We start from the raw sequence: 16,433 nt of genomic DNA, 5'->3' as shown, positions 1-16,433 counted from the left end.
AGAACTTTGAAAAGAGAGTCAGAAGATGGAAAGACTTCCCTGTTACTGGGTAGGCAGGACCAATATAAGATACCACACTTCCAAACTTGATACAGAGCTTTGATACAATCTCAATGAAAATACCAACAGCAGTTCTCACAGAAATAGAGATAATCATCCTAAGACTTATATGGACCCAGAGGAAATGCAGAATAGTAAAAATAATTCTGAGTCAAAAGAAGAAGAAGGAGAAGGAAGAGGAAGAGAGGAAGAAGCATCGCAATCCTGAATTTCAAGTTATACTACAAGCTACAGTAATTAAAAAAAAAAAAAAAAAACTTGGTTCTAGCACAAAGATAGACTTGAAGATCAATGGAACAGAATAACTGAAGATACAACTCCAGGCACATTAAGCCACCTGATCTTTAAAAAAGAAGCTAAAAGTATATGCTGGAGGAAAAATGGTCTCTTTAGATTGGACAAATTTGCCTAATCCAAGCGGACTCCAAGGGAGGGGGGTGCTCCAAGGATCCTGGGCACAATAAGGATGGCATGAGCTACCACGTAGGCTTAGGTTGTCTGCCTATCCCTGTAGTAGTGACAGTTCAGTGTCAGCATCAGTGCCCTAACCCCAGTTTCTGCTTACTGCCTTTGAATAAACCTCCCTTCCCTGCTCATAGGGTCCCCTCAGGTTGCAACATCCTCTGCCTTGGGTTCTCTGGACCAACCCTGCTGCCACCCATGAGGTGAGCATAAAGAACAACCAAGTTGGTGTTTAGCTATCTCAGCACCCACCACTGACACCTTTACTCCATCCTAGGGCAGGGGCTGGCTATATGAGTGGAGAAAAAGGGAATGGTGGGGGAGAATCTGGCTGATTCCCTGGGTCTGGCCCACCTTCACAGCCCGAGCCTGGGGTAGGGAGGCAGATGGGGTGGTTAGTAGTCTTCAGAAAGCCTCTGCTCACCTTGCCTCTTGAGTCTGGCCCTTCTCCTGCTGCTGCTTTGGACTGGACAATCCCTGGGGCCTGTATCTTGCAGAGCTAGGTGTCTTGGGCTGATGGCTCCTGCACTCCCAAATCACGTCCTCGTGCAGTGTTCATCAAGCAGCTGTGTCCTCCTCCAGGCCAGAAGAAGGACCAAGCTGCCAATCTTTCCCTTCCCACCCTAAACTTTCCCATTAGCGCACAACCTCTCCCTCTTTTTCTGGCCTAGATTGTGGATGGCATCAACATCCTGAGACCAAGGCAGGCTCCTTTTCCAGGCCAGAAGCAGATTGTGTTCCTTTTTTTTTTTTCCTCCGGAACCAGGGTTTGAACTCAGGACCTTGCACTTGCCAGACAAGTGCTTATTCTACTGAGCTATCTCCCTGCTTCTCCCTTTTCTTTTCTTTCTTTTTTTTTTCAGATCGTATTCTTGACCACACTCACTGCTCCTCCCCAGGGAAACAAGCTGCTCTGTAACTTGGTGAATGTCCCAAGCTCTCCCCAGTTCTGATCGCCTTCCACCTTCCAGCCCCTCTCATCATGTGACAAAGGCTGATGTGCAAGGCAAAGATTTTTATGTGTCATAAGTGTATTTTGAAACAGACGAGGAGTAGAAAGAGAGAATGATGTTTTATTTTATTCAATGAGCTCTGGCATTGTGACAGTGTGCAAGCGCTTGCAATAGCACGGCCTCAGCTTCCTTGGAGAAGCCATCTGGGTTTCCAGATGCAGGTGTTGGGACATAGTTGTGTGTGTGTGTGTGTGTGTACATGTGTACATGCATGTGGGTGGATGCACATGCACCTAGTGCCTGCCTTTTGTCTCCGTGTGCAGGCATGTCAGTGTACACTATGTACACTGTGGCATTTGCTCTGATAATTCTTAGAGACCCAGCTTCCCAATACTAACAAACCTTGGCAGCAGCTGAACTTGGTATCTCCTTTCTCACTACAGAGAGGTGGCCAGCCTCTGTCCATGCCCAAAGTATTGCAAAACAATCTGGATCCCGGAAGCAAGACCATTCCCTCATGCCCTACCCCAGCTGGACCAGACAGCCAGGGCTGGGACATTTCCTTTGTTGTTCTTTTTTTTTTTTTTTTTTCAGAACCAGGGATTGAACTCAGGCCCTTGTGCTTACCAGGGAAGCACTTATTCTACTGAGCCATCTCTCCAGCCCCATCTTTTGTTGTTCTTTAAGCCCCCTCCTGCTGCTGTTGCCCTCTGCTGCACAAACCCTTTGTGCTCCAAATCATGTGAGGGGAATGATATAAATGTCGCAGGAGACATCTGTCTTTGCATTAGAGTAAGTTATGTGCCATTTGTTAATATATGAGAGAACTATGGAAAATAGATCAGAAAGAGCAATCATGAATTGCTCTTAGATTGTGTGGCAGTATTTGTTCTCTTGTATTAGAAAAGATTCCTTTGTAAAGAAAAAGATGTATCTTTCATTATCACAAAAACTTATTTCTCCTTTTCATACATTAACTGCGTTCACCACCCTTAATGAGCAAAAGAATGTTTGGTTGCCTCAGCGTGGCCAGTGCCCACCATGCCCTGCATGGTTTTCTGTTGCAGCTGCTGCATAACTCTCAGTTCCATCCTGTCCTGCTCACTCAGGGGACTTCCAGACCCCCATACCCACCAGGGCCTGTGTCCTAAGGAACTCTCTACGCTCCCTGTGTTTTGCAAATACAGTTAATAAAGCAATATTTTCTGTGGGAAAAAACCCTAGACTCTTTGGCAAGTAGTTTGGGGAAATTATTTACACACTGGCAGAACGTTGATTCTACACTCATATCTCTCATACTAAACTAAAATCAAGGTGGACTGAAGATTTGAATGTCAAAATAAAAATATTTAATTTTCTAGAAGACAAAGTAAGTAAAACTTACGAAAACATGGGTGGAGGCAAGAGCTTTCCAAACTGAATCCTAATGACACAAGAAATATCATCATGAATCAATGAATAGGATTATAACAAATTAAAAGGCTTCCTCGTAGAAAAGAAACAAGCAATAGAGTGAAATGAGAACCTACAGAATGGGAAGATATTCTGCCAATTACTCCTCTGGCAGAGCACTAATATCTAGAGTTTGCAAAGAACACCAAAATAAAAGAATAATTCAAAACATGGGCCACTGAAATGAACAGACATTTCTTAGAAGTACAAGTGGCCCATAAATACATGAAAAAATTGATTGACAATTATAGCCACAAGAGAATGCAAATTAAAACAACACTGAAATTTCATTTTACCCTAGAAAGACTGGCTATTATTATTTTTTTAAAGCAATAACAGATGCTGGCATGGCCGTGGAGTAAAAGGCATACTTTTATACAGTTGGTGGAAATACAAACCCTGATATGTCCCTGCTGGTTCTCTCCCCCCCAAAAAAAAAATTAAAGAAAAGCGGGGGGTGGTGACACATGCCTCTAATCCCAGCATTGGGAGTCTGAGGCAGGAAAATTGCTGGAAATTTGAGGCCAGCCTGTGCTACACAGCGGGTTCAAGCCCAATGTGGACTACATAGTGGGACTCTTATCTCAAAGAAAACAAAAAAAGAGCTAAAGAAAGCTTTCCACCATGGTACAGGCATACCCATGTTTATGTCAGCAAAACTTGTTATAGCTAAATCTTGAAAGCAGCCTGTATATTCCACAGATGAATGAATAAAGAAAATGTGGAGGGCTGGGGAGATAGCGCAATAGAATAAGTGCTTGCCTGGCAAGTGGAAGGTCTTGAGTTCAATCCCCGGTACCATAAAAAAAAAAAAAAGAAAGAAAGAAAGAAAGAAAGAAAGAAAGAAAGAAAGAAAGAAAGAAAAGAAAATGTGGAATTTGTGTACAATGAAGTATTACTCTGCCAAAAAGAAAAATAAATTTGAGTCACTTGCAGGAAAATGTATGCGCCTTGAGACCATAATGTTATGTGAATAAATCAGATACATGAGCTTAAATGCTGCATGTTTCTCCTCTACAAGTAACCCAAAATATAAATAATTTTTTAAATAGAAGATAGGCTACAGGAAACAAGGAGAAAGATCTCTTGCAAATGGGAGGAGGATCCAGAGACAGAGGGAGAGGGAGAGGAATAAAACAAGGTAAGTTTGTGTAACTACTCACTACGATGAATTTAAACATTATGTATTGCAAATATGTACTAATTTTTTTAAATTCACAATAAAATTATTTGGCCTATAAAAATATTTGACAGACCATAGAAATACTGAAGAATCTTGAAATGAGAAAAGACAGGAAATATAGGCAGCTAAGACTGAAGGTAAGGAAGGTGGTAATGTGGTAGAAGGGCGCCCTCCCCTTTCTATATATATATTTTTATATATATTTTAAATATATATATTTTTATTTTTATTTTTTATTTTGGTGGTACCAGGGATCGAACTCATGGCCTTGCGCTTGCCAAGCAAGCACTTGTTCCACTGAGCTATCACCCCAGCCGCCCGTACATCTTATTGTTTGGTCATAGTTTTTTTTTGTTTTGGCGGAACCAGGTATTGAACTGAGGCCCTTGCACTTGCCAAGCAAGCCTTTATACTACTGAACCACCTCCCACGGCTCCCACCATCAGCACCGGGCCCCCGTGCTCAGCCAGAGGCAGTCAGGGCTTTGGGCTCAGAGACCCCAGCCCTCCTCCTCCCCCACTCACGCCCACCCGTGGCTCCCGAGCTCCCCCTGCTGGCGCTCGCTGAGTCTCAGAAACAGGTGATAGCACTGTTTATTCCAGAGTCCGCCAAGGGGATCCCGGTCAGCTAGGAATCGGGGTCAGCTGGCTTACACCTCGCGCCTCCGGGTTCCCTGCGCCCCGCCTCCCAGCGGCTCCACCCGCAGCCAAAGCCCGCCCTCTGCGCGCATGATCAGCTCCGGCTTCCGGCGAGGCTCGGTGTTATCGGGCAGGACGCGGAAGTGCAGCAGAGTCAGCGCCAGCGCCACCTTCATCTCGGCCATGGCGAAGGTCTGCCCGATGCAGTTCCTGCGGGCGGGCGGGGAGGGGACCGTGACAGCGCTCGTAGTGGCCCGGAACTCCACCCGATCCTGGTCAGCTCCGGGGACACTGAGGGAACTAATCAAGCCCGGACCCCAACCCGGCATGTGTGTCCCCCGAACCAGTCTGAGACTCCAGTGCCAAGGTGCACCGGTAGGCACGGAGCAGGTTCTCAGCCCTTCCAGAAGCCCTCTTGCACTACCCAACCACTGTTCTTCACAACTGGCCGCACTACCTGGCGCAGGGGCAGCGCGGTTTTTCCAGCTGCCCTCCAAGACCCCACCCCCATCAGCCCCTACGCAGCTCAGACACTTGCTGCACCCACCTGGGCCCCACGGAAAAAGGGATAAAAGCCAGAGGTGACCTGTCCTTGACGTTTTCTGGGTCAAAGCGGAAGGGGTCATAGACCTGGAGAAGACAGGGAGCCATGGTTGCTGGGTGGAGTCTCTTAGCACAGACAGGGAGAGCAGGCGCGGGTGTAGCAGGCAAAGATGTCCTGGTCCAAACCCGCCTCCTCCACTAGGATCCCTGCAATATACAAGCATAAGGGGGGAGGAGGAGAGGAAGCACCTCGGGGTCCGGCCACACAGCAGGGTTGTGATGGGTCCCAAAAATACTGATGAGGCAGGTAACACCTGAAGAAAAAAGGGCACAGTCAAGACAAGAACCCACAGCCTGATGGACCCTGATTCCTGCCTAGGCAATTCCAGCCTTGATGATACGGGCACCTTTGGGGATGATCCGACCATCCGGGAGCACAACGTCCTGGTTGCAGCTGCGGGAGATCCCTGTGACCGGGGGATGCAGTCGCAGACTCTCCTTGATGCACATGGTCAGGAAGGGCAGTTGGGCTAGGTCGTCCCTGAGGAAACCCCCAAATCACAGTTATCCAGGGACACAAAGCTCCCCCGCCCCTGTGTTCCCCTGGTGAATCTTTTCACCACATAATAATGTAAGGCCCATATGAATAAAATACTTTAGAATTAGAAAAGCAAAAGAATTTAAAAAGTTGTCCTGGAGCTGCCCTGAACTAGCCCAGCCCCCTACCTCTCAAACTGGGAATGCAAGGATGGCAGAACCCTGAGCTGATGGCTTGCAGGCCACTATAATAAGGATGGATCTGGACACAGAGTAGGGGATGGGAAGGCAGGTGAATATGTTTGCAGAACAGAACATTAAGATGAATGATGTGGACGTTCAGGACAACAGAAAAATGACTCACCCTCTTTTATCACTTGCCAGTCCCTGCTCTGACACAGGGTAGGAGTGAGGTCAAGGAGTAGAAAAATCAACCAGGAAAGGAAGATGTTTGAAACAATATTGCTTGAGAGAAAATGAAAAGATTAGAGAGGACATGCCTGATTTACCCTCACACATTGTCTCAGCAACCCAATTCTTCCTGTCCCAAAATCTTACAACTTTTTGCTTGCTAGCCAGGGTGGGTACCATGGTATACCTCTGGATTCAGCTCCTATACTCATCAGGCAATCATGGGAAAAATCAGCAAAATTACAATCACTCTGCCTACGCTATAAGGCCGAGCCATGAGCGTGGCTCAGGAAGAGGTCGTGTGACCTGACTCACCATTCAATCTCTTGAGACTCACGGCCCCTCAGGAGCTCTTGCACCTCCTTCCGGCAGCGCTCCTGATATTCTGGGTGCCTCGCCAGGTTGTACAGGACCCAGGAGAGACCACTGGCTGTGGTGTCATGGCCTAAGGAACAGTCAGGCAGGCTTAGGGACTCTAAGCTGCTTCAGCACTATGGCGTAGACAGCGCCCTCCATTAAGACCCCAGAGAGAAAGCAGGGATGGAAAGCATGGGCAAAATGGGAGAGATTCTTGGTCCACCCAGCACATGTCTTCGATGGAGCGACCATGCGCAATCTAGAATCCCACCCTGGAGCCCTCACCCTCAAACATGAAGGTGTCAGCCTCTGCTCGTATGTCCTCATCTGAGAGCCCCTTTCCATCTTCATCCTAAAGAAAAGGTGAGAACCTCTGAATCACACTAGCTCTCAGGGATTCTAGAAAGCTATCAAGAAATCAAGCCCACTCATACCTCTAGGCTGCCCTCAGTCACTGGTAGTTTTAATGTAAAATACTCCCGAACATTCTCACATGTTCAGAGGTGGAGCCTTCAGAAGGCAATTGCTCAAGAGAGCTAAAATCTCATTGCCATGGTCATTCAGTTTTAGGATCATCATTTGATGGCATTATTGGGAGGTTATGAAAATAGAAGGGAAGTTCTACTTGAAGACAGGAAGGGGAGTATGAACTTGGGAACTCTATCTCATCCCCTGCCCCTTTATCTCTGGCTTTTTATTTTCTCTCTTTGCTCCCTGACTGCCACGAAGGAAGCTTTCCTCTGCCACACCCTTGGGCCTTCATGTTTCTGCTTCATCACAGGCCAAGTGACCATGCAGAAAAACTGTGACCCAAAATAAATAATCCCGTGCCCTCCTCCTCCATCAACATCAACGACTTGAAAAAAAGACTGGAGAGAATAAAGAGCAGTCACAAATGAAACAGCCACCCCAGCTCCCTGCAGCTTATGTTACTAAACTAGAAGCCCTCATAGTGTGGCATGGCCACACAGGCCTAGTGTGCACAAAGTGCTGGCGGTATTGGCCAGGGGAGGAGGTGATGTGGCCACCCCGAGTCCCCATGCACCCACAGCTGCCTGTGGAGTACTGCAGAGTTGTAAACAGCTGCCCCTCAGCACACACTAGTGTCCATGGCCTTTTTTTGACTGCTCATTTGTAAAACTGCCCTAATCTTTCCTAGCCTTTAACTATTAGAACTCTTTAATAGTTTTTCTTTGAGTTTGTGATCTCCTCTCCCTGTAGCCCTGCAGGGTTGCTAAATTCTGTATGAATGCATGACATGAGGCAACTAATTTAAGAGTCTTTTATAAATAAAGTTTGTGTTAACTATAAAAAAAATTATCCCCCCATGAGCTACTTTTCTAGCTGAACATAGGGTGCTCCATAGTTCTCAGCACTTGGGGAGGGTGAGATAGGAGAATCATAAGTTCGAGCTCAGCCCAGGTAATTTACCAACTTACTCAGTCTCTATCACAAAATAAAAAAGGGCTGTGAATGTAGCTCAGTGTGAAGGGCCTGGGATAAACCTCCCATGCAACTGAGATAGCTCTCTCAGTTATTTGGTCATAATGAAAACCTGGCTATCAGTTTCTATTCCTAGAGTCCCTATCACACAGACATCCTCCCCAGACTCCTTGAGTCTCTTTTGTTGTGGTTGGACAATTAATGATCCTTTAATATTTTCATGTTTCTGTATGATAAGGGATTTCCAATGTAACGTTGGTAGCAACCTGGGGTACCAGCAGCCATTGTGTGCAATTTTATCTTGAAAGTTAGAGATTAGGAATTATTTCAATGACATTTGCTCTTATTCTCAGGTAATAAATCCAGAACATCTTTTCTCCCCAGAAGCATTTGGGAGGGTCTCCTGCACTGAAGAGAACTTGTTTATATTCCAAAACAAAGCTCTCTCCCACTTTCCTCTTTCTTTTCATTTCCCTGGAAGAGGCAGATATGCTCACTAGCCTGTCTAAGCTCCAAGATTCGTAATTTACAGACCTTTCCCCTGGTTGTAAACCTAAGATGGCTGCATATACAGATAAAAGTATTGCATCACTTAGTGAAGGGAGAATTGGAAGGCGAGCTCTTATGAGAGTCCTGCTGTGGCTGCTGTTATTGCTATAATAAGTGGGCTGCCTGATCAAAGAGTTTGTTGCATCTGTCAACATAAAGATAAAAATATCATAAATATAAATATAACTGTGGCACCCTAACATTTTCTTATGAACAGAGTGTGTCATTGTTTCAGACTTAATAATCCCTGTCCCATATATTCCAGAGGATTCTCAAAAATCCCTCTGTGTCCAGCTCATCCCTCCTTCTCAAATAACTTCCATAAATCCGCAGGGCCATACAGAAAAGCTTAAGTTATTTGAGCTAAAAAGAAGACTTATTATATATCTTGAGAAGCTCACCTTGCTCAGCAGAAGCACATCAATGAAGTCCAGAGTTTTGGCCTTAGCTTTGGCCTTGAGGAAGTCATCAATTCCCTGTCTGAGCAGGGTGCGATGCCGCTCCTGGATGACAGCATCTGTGAAGTCATGCACCAGGCGGCAGGCCTTAGAGAATCGCTGTCCATCATGGGTGAGATGGTACAGAAAGTCCTTGTGGAGAAGAATCTGCTCAACCCTTTTTGCTGACAGGGCACTGAGCTCCAAAATGGCAGCAATATATTCACTGGGCTTCCTGCAGGATGGGGGCATAAAGCAAGGCAAAACTTCACATAATTGAAAGCTGAGCAATACATTTCCCACCAGTAGTGATTAGTTACATCTCATCAGAAATTGAGACTGCAAAGGATGGCAGCTTCACAGACACATGAGCTATGACCTGACTCCCCATGATCTCTTCCTTGGGTGCACTCAATGTTTCTGAGCTGCCTCTATCTCCTATTACCAAAAAAAGTGTTGTTATTGTTCCTCTCCTTCTCTTTGACCCAGTGTCTTGTTCCTTCTTCATGAAAGTCTCCACAAGTCTCACATTTCATTCTCTTCTAACTGGTCCATGGGCCAACAGCTCCACAGTCTTCTTGAATTCTGTGCCACTCCATCCAGTATTGACATGACAATCAGTGTTCCACAGAGCTGAGATCAGATCATACCCAGCATCAAGTCTGCTATTGCTAGGAAGTGTCCCTAGCAGGAAAATATGGCCAAGGATTGGCCAGCAGCCTGTAGTGCTATAGGAAGTGGTGGAACCTCTGGAAGGTGAGATAAGTGGAGGGAAGTTGCATAATCAAAGATGTGCTCCTCAGGAAATATTGGAAGCCTTCTTCTTCTTCTTCTTCTTCTTCTTCTTCTTCTTCTTCTTCTTCTTCTTCTTCTTCTTCTTCTTCTTCTTCTTCTTCTTCTTCTTTTTCTTCTCTCTCTCTGTCTCTCTGTCTCTCTCTATCTCTCTGTGTCTGTCTGTCTCCCTCCCTGCCTTTGACTGCAACCCCCTCCCTCCCCCCCATCCCAACTCCCTGAAGTGAACAGTCTTCTGGGACACCCACTCCAACCATGACCTACTGCTTCAAAACTATCCCAGAACAATGGAGTCTATTGATCATTGACTAAAGCCATTGAAACTGATCCAAAATAAGCCTTTCCATAATGTAAGAAGACGATTTGGGGCATTTAGTCACAGTATCACAATTCTGACTAACACAAGCTTAATATCTTCAGTGGTTCCCAAGAAATGTCAGGAGAAGGTTCACACCCCTCTCAGTGGCTTTTCAGCATCCTTGTGATCTAGCCACAACCAGCCTCTCCAACATCGTTTCCAAGCTGCCTCCTACACTGTGCACCTCTTTACCCTTGCTTCACTAATTTGAGCCCCTTTGCATTACTCAAGGGATTCCACTTGTCTGCAAGGACCACTGTTTTACCCTTTCTTGCCTTCATTATCATTCAATGCCCGGATCTGACCCCCTTCCTCCAACCAGGATTTTCTGACTCCTCTGGTCAATCTTCCCTCCCCACCTCCTCCCTTGGCTCCATGGCTCTGGGTCCCACCCCTGAGAAAGGACTCACTCCTGGCAGTTGCTCTCGAAGCTAAACACACATTTCTGCAGACTGTCCAAGGTCATCAGGCTGATGTGCTCAAACATGTCCAGACGGGTGCTACCCTGGGAGACCAGGCGCTGCCACTTGACCTGGCCAGAGATGGGGACCAGGATGTCACTGAGCCTTGGCTCTTTTAATCCCTTCTCTCTCCCAACCACCAAATGCATTCTCAAGGCATCCTGCTGGTCCTCTGCTCCAGGGGTGACCAAGCTTGGGTGTGAACAGAAACTGTTACTATTAGGAGATAGAGAGTCAAGACTTGGAGTCAAGAGCCCTGAGATCAGGTCCTAGGTCAGCCTCACTCATTCTATGCTCTCTTGGTGAATTGATTCTCCTCCCTTTGGTCCACCTGTCAAAACTTCAGCTGGTTTAGTTGACCTGCATTGATCCAAGTAAGCTAGGATAGACTATCTGCTCTACAGTGATTAGCTCACTTACTAGCTGGACAAATTTTATAAGATCCCTATTATAGTTTGTATTTAGATGCCTGCCCCAAAATATCTCATGCTTTCATGGCAGCTGGCTATATCTAGGTTGTGTGATGCTTGGATTAAGGGTGCCCCACCTTACATGTGGGCTGCACCATCCAAAGAGCAAGTAGCCTGGATGGACTATAAAGGGACAGAAAAAAGGCTTCTGTTGGTTCCTGTTCCTGATTCTTCTTCTGCTGCTTGCTACTGGCTGCATTCTGCTTTGCCATCTCCTGGCTGCTTGCCATGTACCGTTTTCATTTGTGATACCCCTGTACAATACTACCCTGCTTTGGAGGCAGCCAGCTATGCTCTGAAACTTCTACAACTCTGAACTGAAACAATCCTTTCTGCATTAACACTGTGTGTCATGCATTTTGTCTCAGCAATGAGAAAACGTAACTAAGACACTCCCTAATCTCTGTGATGTTCAAGTTTTTCATTTGTGAAGGGAAAAAATAACTTCTATCATGGGACATTATTTTAATCTATGCGAATTACTCAGTGAGTTCCACTTATCTTTATCTTCTTTGTGATAACTCAAAGAAATAGCCCTGTTTTGAGAGATTGCTACCATATGTCTTTGCTTGTTATGACAAAGATGTTCTTAACATTTCTCAGGGTTCTGTTGGCAAAGAACAACATCTGTGAATGAAGAAATGACTTGCATCATATAAATACCAGGCATGCTTCTGCTTGCTAGAATGACAGACTCCTTAAGGCTAAGACTCTTCCACTGTAATGCAATATACACATGAGCAGCACCAGCTGGGGCTCACCCATGGGATGCCTATAGGATTTGGCTGGCTTAGACAAAGGGAAAAAACCAACAAGAAGCACATGCTGCTTTGTGTGCCACAAAGAAAAGACTTTGTCTCTAACCCAAGAGTTGCATGTTTCCTTTCAAAATATGTGAAACACTAAACAGCAAACTTAAAATCTTGCAAGTAAGGAAAAATGCCAGACACTTCACAAAACCCTCCTTCCAGTCCTTGCCTTCTTCCTTTACATTGTACAATGTGATTTTTCCACAACTTTCATTAAGAGTGGAACCTATTTCACTTGTTTTTGATTCAGCTAGAGGTCTGACTTCGGCCAACACAAGGTGGTGAAAATGAGGAAGTCAGAACTCCAATCAGCCTAGGCTTCGGCTCTTGCTCTTTGCCACCACCATGAAAAGTTGCTTTCTGCCATGTGCTGCTCTGCCTTGGACCCAGCTGAATATGAACTGAAACCTCCAGTAACTGTGAGGTAAACAAACCTTTCTTTCCTTCATTTTGAGTGTCGGGTATTTGTCCCAACAACGAGAGAAGAGTAACTGATACAGCTATTCATGTCTGAAGCTTACACTATCAATAATCTTAGTAATGGAATTTCTATTATATACTTTAATCTCCATAAAAGTCATGGAAGATGACAATAATTTAAACTGATTTTCTATCAGGTTTTATTTTACTATATAAGCTTTACTAAAAATTATGTATACCTACAAGACATTACTAAAATAATATTGTTGAGGAACTCTTCCTCATAGTGTCTTTATTTTCAAATAACTCAACATTCTACAAGTAAGTTTTGTTTATATAATCCTTTAATTTAAAAGAAAATACGTTCTTAGCATCTAAGACTTGAATCTCTGTGTTTGACACAAAAGTAATAAATGTTTCCCTTCAAAAAAAAAAAAACCCTAAGCTTCAAGGGGCATTGAAACTTCCTCGCACTCCCTTGAGACCCTGTCTCTATCATGTGAACCACTTCAGGATGCCTTCTGAAGAAAGAGAATCATATAGACCAGAGCTTACATATCTACCTGAGGCTATTCTGAATCAACCTGAAGTTGGAAGTGCCAAACAGGCGAGAGAATGGAGCTAAGATCAGGAAAGCTTCCTCTCTGGCCCGCAACAGATTACACACCAGAGTGATCCCCTCCCTGGCCAGAAGAGGCAGCCTCATGACCCAATATGTCTACTGCAAACTCTTATTGCTGTGCACCAATGGGCAGAAATGGTTTGCTATCCAGCAATAGCTTCAATGCAGTCTTCATCCTTCCTGTGTTCAGGTTGTAGGACTTCTGTGTGACAAACACAGAAACTGTCCATTCTCAACACCCACTTTGTGCCACAGCCATGACTCCATGACATCCTCTGGGCCATCTTTAAAGGTTTTCAGTCATCATTTTACAGATGAAAAAACCAAGGCCCAAGAGAGAAAGAGCAATGGCCTCAAAGCTACGCTACAGAGCCAGGACTATAGACCTGATCTGTCTGTAGTCCTGTCTCCCTCCAGATTCCACTTGGAATCCTGGGTTCAAGGACTCACGTGCATGACCTTTGTGCAGTCATTGAAAATCTTCATATAGGGCTTCAGGATGTTGAAATGGAAGGCGGGTGTCAGCATGCGTCGGTGGCGGCTCCACTTGTCACCAGCACTCAGCAAGAGCCCATCCCCTGTGGGGCATCCATGGGCAGTGGGCAAAGGCAGCTCCTTCCCCTGGCCCCTGTGTTGTCCCCAAGTCCTTCACTCCAAGTACTCACCCAGCCAGGGCCTCAGGAAGCTGTAGAAGAAGCCTTTGACTGCAACCTGAGCTAATATGAAAGAGAACAAAGAGGGGTCATGAAGAAAGGAAGAGAATGGACTTGGGGGGGGTCTCAGTCAGGGATCTTCACTTCTCCCCTCTAATCCCAACATGGAAAAATGGAAGCCAAGGACAGGAAGCAAGGTGTAGGGGTGCAGAAGAGGCAGCATAAACAGGGTGGAACACAGACACAGTCTAATAAAGGACAACATACCCCACCCCACCTTGGCCTGGCTCCTACATAGCCAACATGTTCTCCATGCCCATGTACAGAAAACACGCTTCAGAGATCTTTATACAAACCCAGTAATGCTATTCTCCTCACACTCTCTGATATATCCTGGGGACATAGACTGGAGACTTATGACACAGACTCCTGAGTTAACATGTTCTAATATGAACACAACATACATGATGACCATGACACAGTATGCATTGGTGATCTAACCTGACCTCAGTGAGGCTCACAGACAATATTTAAATATAGTCGAATTGATATTCCAGATGTAACCCACCTGGGCCCCCCAGCTGTGGCCTGGGATGTATCTTACACTTGCCTTAGACAAAACTGAAATAAGATTTCAGTCATTTCTTAGAGGGTCCTGGCCTCAGATTAGCTCCAACAATGGCCCAGACACAATCAACAACAGAAAAGATAATCTTGGGGTTGGCCAAATCACTCAGTAGATTAAAGTGCCTGCAAGTAGGTGCAGGGGCCGAGAGTTCAATCCCCAGGCCAGCTGTGCCAGCCCTGCCCCCAGGGAGTGCTGAGAAGGCAACTGAGACTGGGAGTGGTGGTGCGTGCCTGTAATTCCAGCTCTTGGGAGGCTGTAAACAGGTGGATCACTATGAGTCCAATCTAGTAGTGAAACCCTAAATAACTTGTAGACCCTTCCCTAAAAATAAAAAAAGATAATCTGTAACAGCAGCTGATACAAGGAAAAGTTAGACATCAAAATCTCTCAAATGTGTTTGATCTTCACTGAGTTCCAGATGTGACTATCTTTATGTAATACCAGGGCAGAAGCAGAGGTAACAGGGCACAGTAGATACCAGGTGCCACCAGGACCCAGGAGTAAATATGGGCATACAAGATGTGATCAGGGCTGGGGAGATAACTCAGTGGCATAAGTGCCTGCCTGGCAAGCGTAAGGTCCCAAGTTCTGTCCCCAATACAGAAAAAATGAATAAATAAATAAATAAATAAATAAATAAATAAATAAATAAGTGATCGTACAATAGATGCTCCCATACTGGAGATGCCACACAGACACTGAGGAAAGTGGACATGACCAGAGAGCAGGTAGATAGGGTTTTAGATGAAACAGAGACAGGGGATCCCTGGAACAGCACCTTCCCCTACTTAGCCTGGCCTGTCTAAACATGGAAAAGGTAGAAGGTGCAGGATGGCTGACTTGAGGGTGATGGACAGGATGAGTGACTCCAAGTCAGTGCTGAAGAAAAGCAGTTATCCTGAGGTAGGGGCAAAAGAGAAAGTTTGATACAGGAGGTATCTTAGTTACTTTCCTCTCATTGCTGAGAAAAAATACCAGACACCCAAAGTCAAAAAGAGAGAACACCCAAAGTTAAAAGGGGAAAGCTCACAGTTTATAGGGATTTCAGTCCATAATGGGCTGGCTCTAAGGCAGGTTGGCATGGCAGATGGGCATCGTAGAGGACAGTTTGTGGCAAGCAGAAAGCAGCAAACCAAGCAAGGGACAAGGCAAGCCTCTTTATGTCCCTTGTATTGTGTCCAAGCTACCAGGATCAGGACGGTGCCAAACAAAAGAGGGATGATTTAGTCTTCACTCACCCATAATCCTAGCATTGCCCCATGAATCAATGGGGAGATACCTAACAAGATAATCCAGCTGGACTAAAATCCAATGCTTAGAGGATGGGTGAGGGGAACACACACCATGTCTGGATCATGTACCCTACCCCACCCCCACCTCAGACACAGCTTACTTGCCATCTTGGGAAAGAATCTACCCAAGACAGGGAGCAATCTGACCCTTCAGCAGCAGCCTGGATTCACAGTCACAATAACCTTCCCACTAATCTCATTTCAACCTATGGTCCAAAGACTCCAAAATAAAATTGAAATGCAGTAGAATTTAACTGCTGCCAACCCATGTAACTGCTTCCAGGGGTGGCGGGCAGTGGGACATCAAGGAAAGATAAGGTTTCCTCAACACAGACAATAATAATAATAATCTGCCCATTGCTCACACATACAGTGACAATACTACATGTGGAACAGTCTCCACAGTAGCTACAATTGCTGGCAAGCCCCCAAGGAGGAGCAGAGCTAGAGGATGACTCATGCCAAAAGACTTAGTGCCCTTCTGCTGTTCTTGTGGGTAGAGGTGAAGCAGACATCCACAATGAAAGGGGCAGGAATGGCAGTGGCGTATAATTGGCAAAGAAAACCTGGAGAGATATGGGGCCAAAGAGGAAAGTGATTATGGGGCCAAAGAGAAAAGTGATTCAGTGATGTAGAGTGTGCCTAAGGAAAGTCACATGGAGAGCAAACATTCTCTCAGGCTTTCACAGAAAGCACAATGGCCAAGCAATAGCCATGACTCATCCACATGGCTGACACTGACAAAGGTTCTACAATCTGAGGTACAGGATCTCAGCATAAATCCTGAGGGGATTACACTGACCTTATCAGACCCAAAAACTACAGCTCTTGTTGCATAGGTCCTGCTTTATCTTGGTCTTAACCATCCAGCAGAAAAGTATAAAAACGAAGTATAAGTAAAGC

The 16,433-nt window shown here is 45.4% G+C and overlaps 1 protein-coding gene and 1 pseudogene across 2 annotated transcripts in view; one reads left to right on the top strand and one right to left on the bottom strand.

Annotated features, from left to right (window-relative positions):
- Nucleotides 1–4,685: 4,685 nt before the first annotated feature.
- Nucleotides 4,686–16,433, bottom strand: part of LOC105742403 (phylloquinone omega-hydroxylase CYP4F2-like) — a 33,364-nt gene continuing 21,616 nt past the window's right edge. For both annotated transcript variants that reach the window (XM_023717116.1, XM_012515060.2), the window contains exons 4-13: nucleotides 13,623–13,673; nucleotides 13,408–13,535; nucleotides 10,586–10,707; nucleotides 8,990–9,260; nucleotides 6,882–6,948; nucleotides 6,555–6,684; nucleotides 5,699–5,832; nucleotides 5,541–5,605; nucleotides 5,296–5,378; nucleotides 4,686–4,958 (exon numbers count right to left, since the gene is read on the bottom strand). In XM_023717116.1, the coding sequence (XP_023572884.1) occupies nucleotides 4,760–4,958; nucleotides 5,296–5,378; nucleotides 5,541–5,605; nucleotides 5,699–5,832; nucleotides 6,555–6,684; nucleotides 6,882–6,948; nucleotides 8,990–9,260; nucleotides 10,586–10,707; nucleotides 13,408–13,535; nucleotides 13,623–13,673 (1,250 nt within the window). In that variant the 3' untranslated portion in view covers nucleotides 4,686–4,759. The remainder of the gene's footprint in view (nucleotides 4,959–5,295; nucleotides 5,379–5,540; nucleotides 5,606–5,698; nucleotides 5,833–6,554; nucleotides 6,685–6,881; nucleotides 6,949–8,989; nucleotides 9,261–10,585; nucleotides 10,708–13,407; nucleotides 13,536–13,622; nucleotides 13,674–16,433) is intronic.
- LOC105742398 overlaps nucleotides 15,070–16,433 on the top strand; it is a 17,884-nt pseudogene continuing 16,520 nt past the window's right edge.

Source organism: Octodon degus, unplaced genomic scaffold, assembly GCF_000260255.1.
Source record: "Octodon degus isolate 3935 unplaced genomic scaffold, OctDeg1.0 scaffold00050, whole genome shotgun sequence".
Classification (NCBI taxonomy): Eukaryota; Metazoa; Chordata; class Mammalia; order Rodentia; family Octodontidae; genus Octodon; species Octodon degus.
Note: the sequence above shows the minus strand (reverse complement) of the source record. Positions and strands in the feature narration are given on the sequence as shown.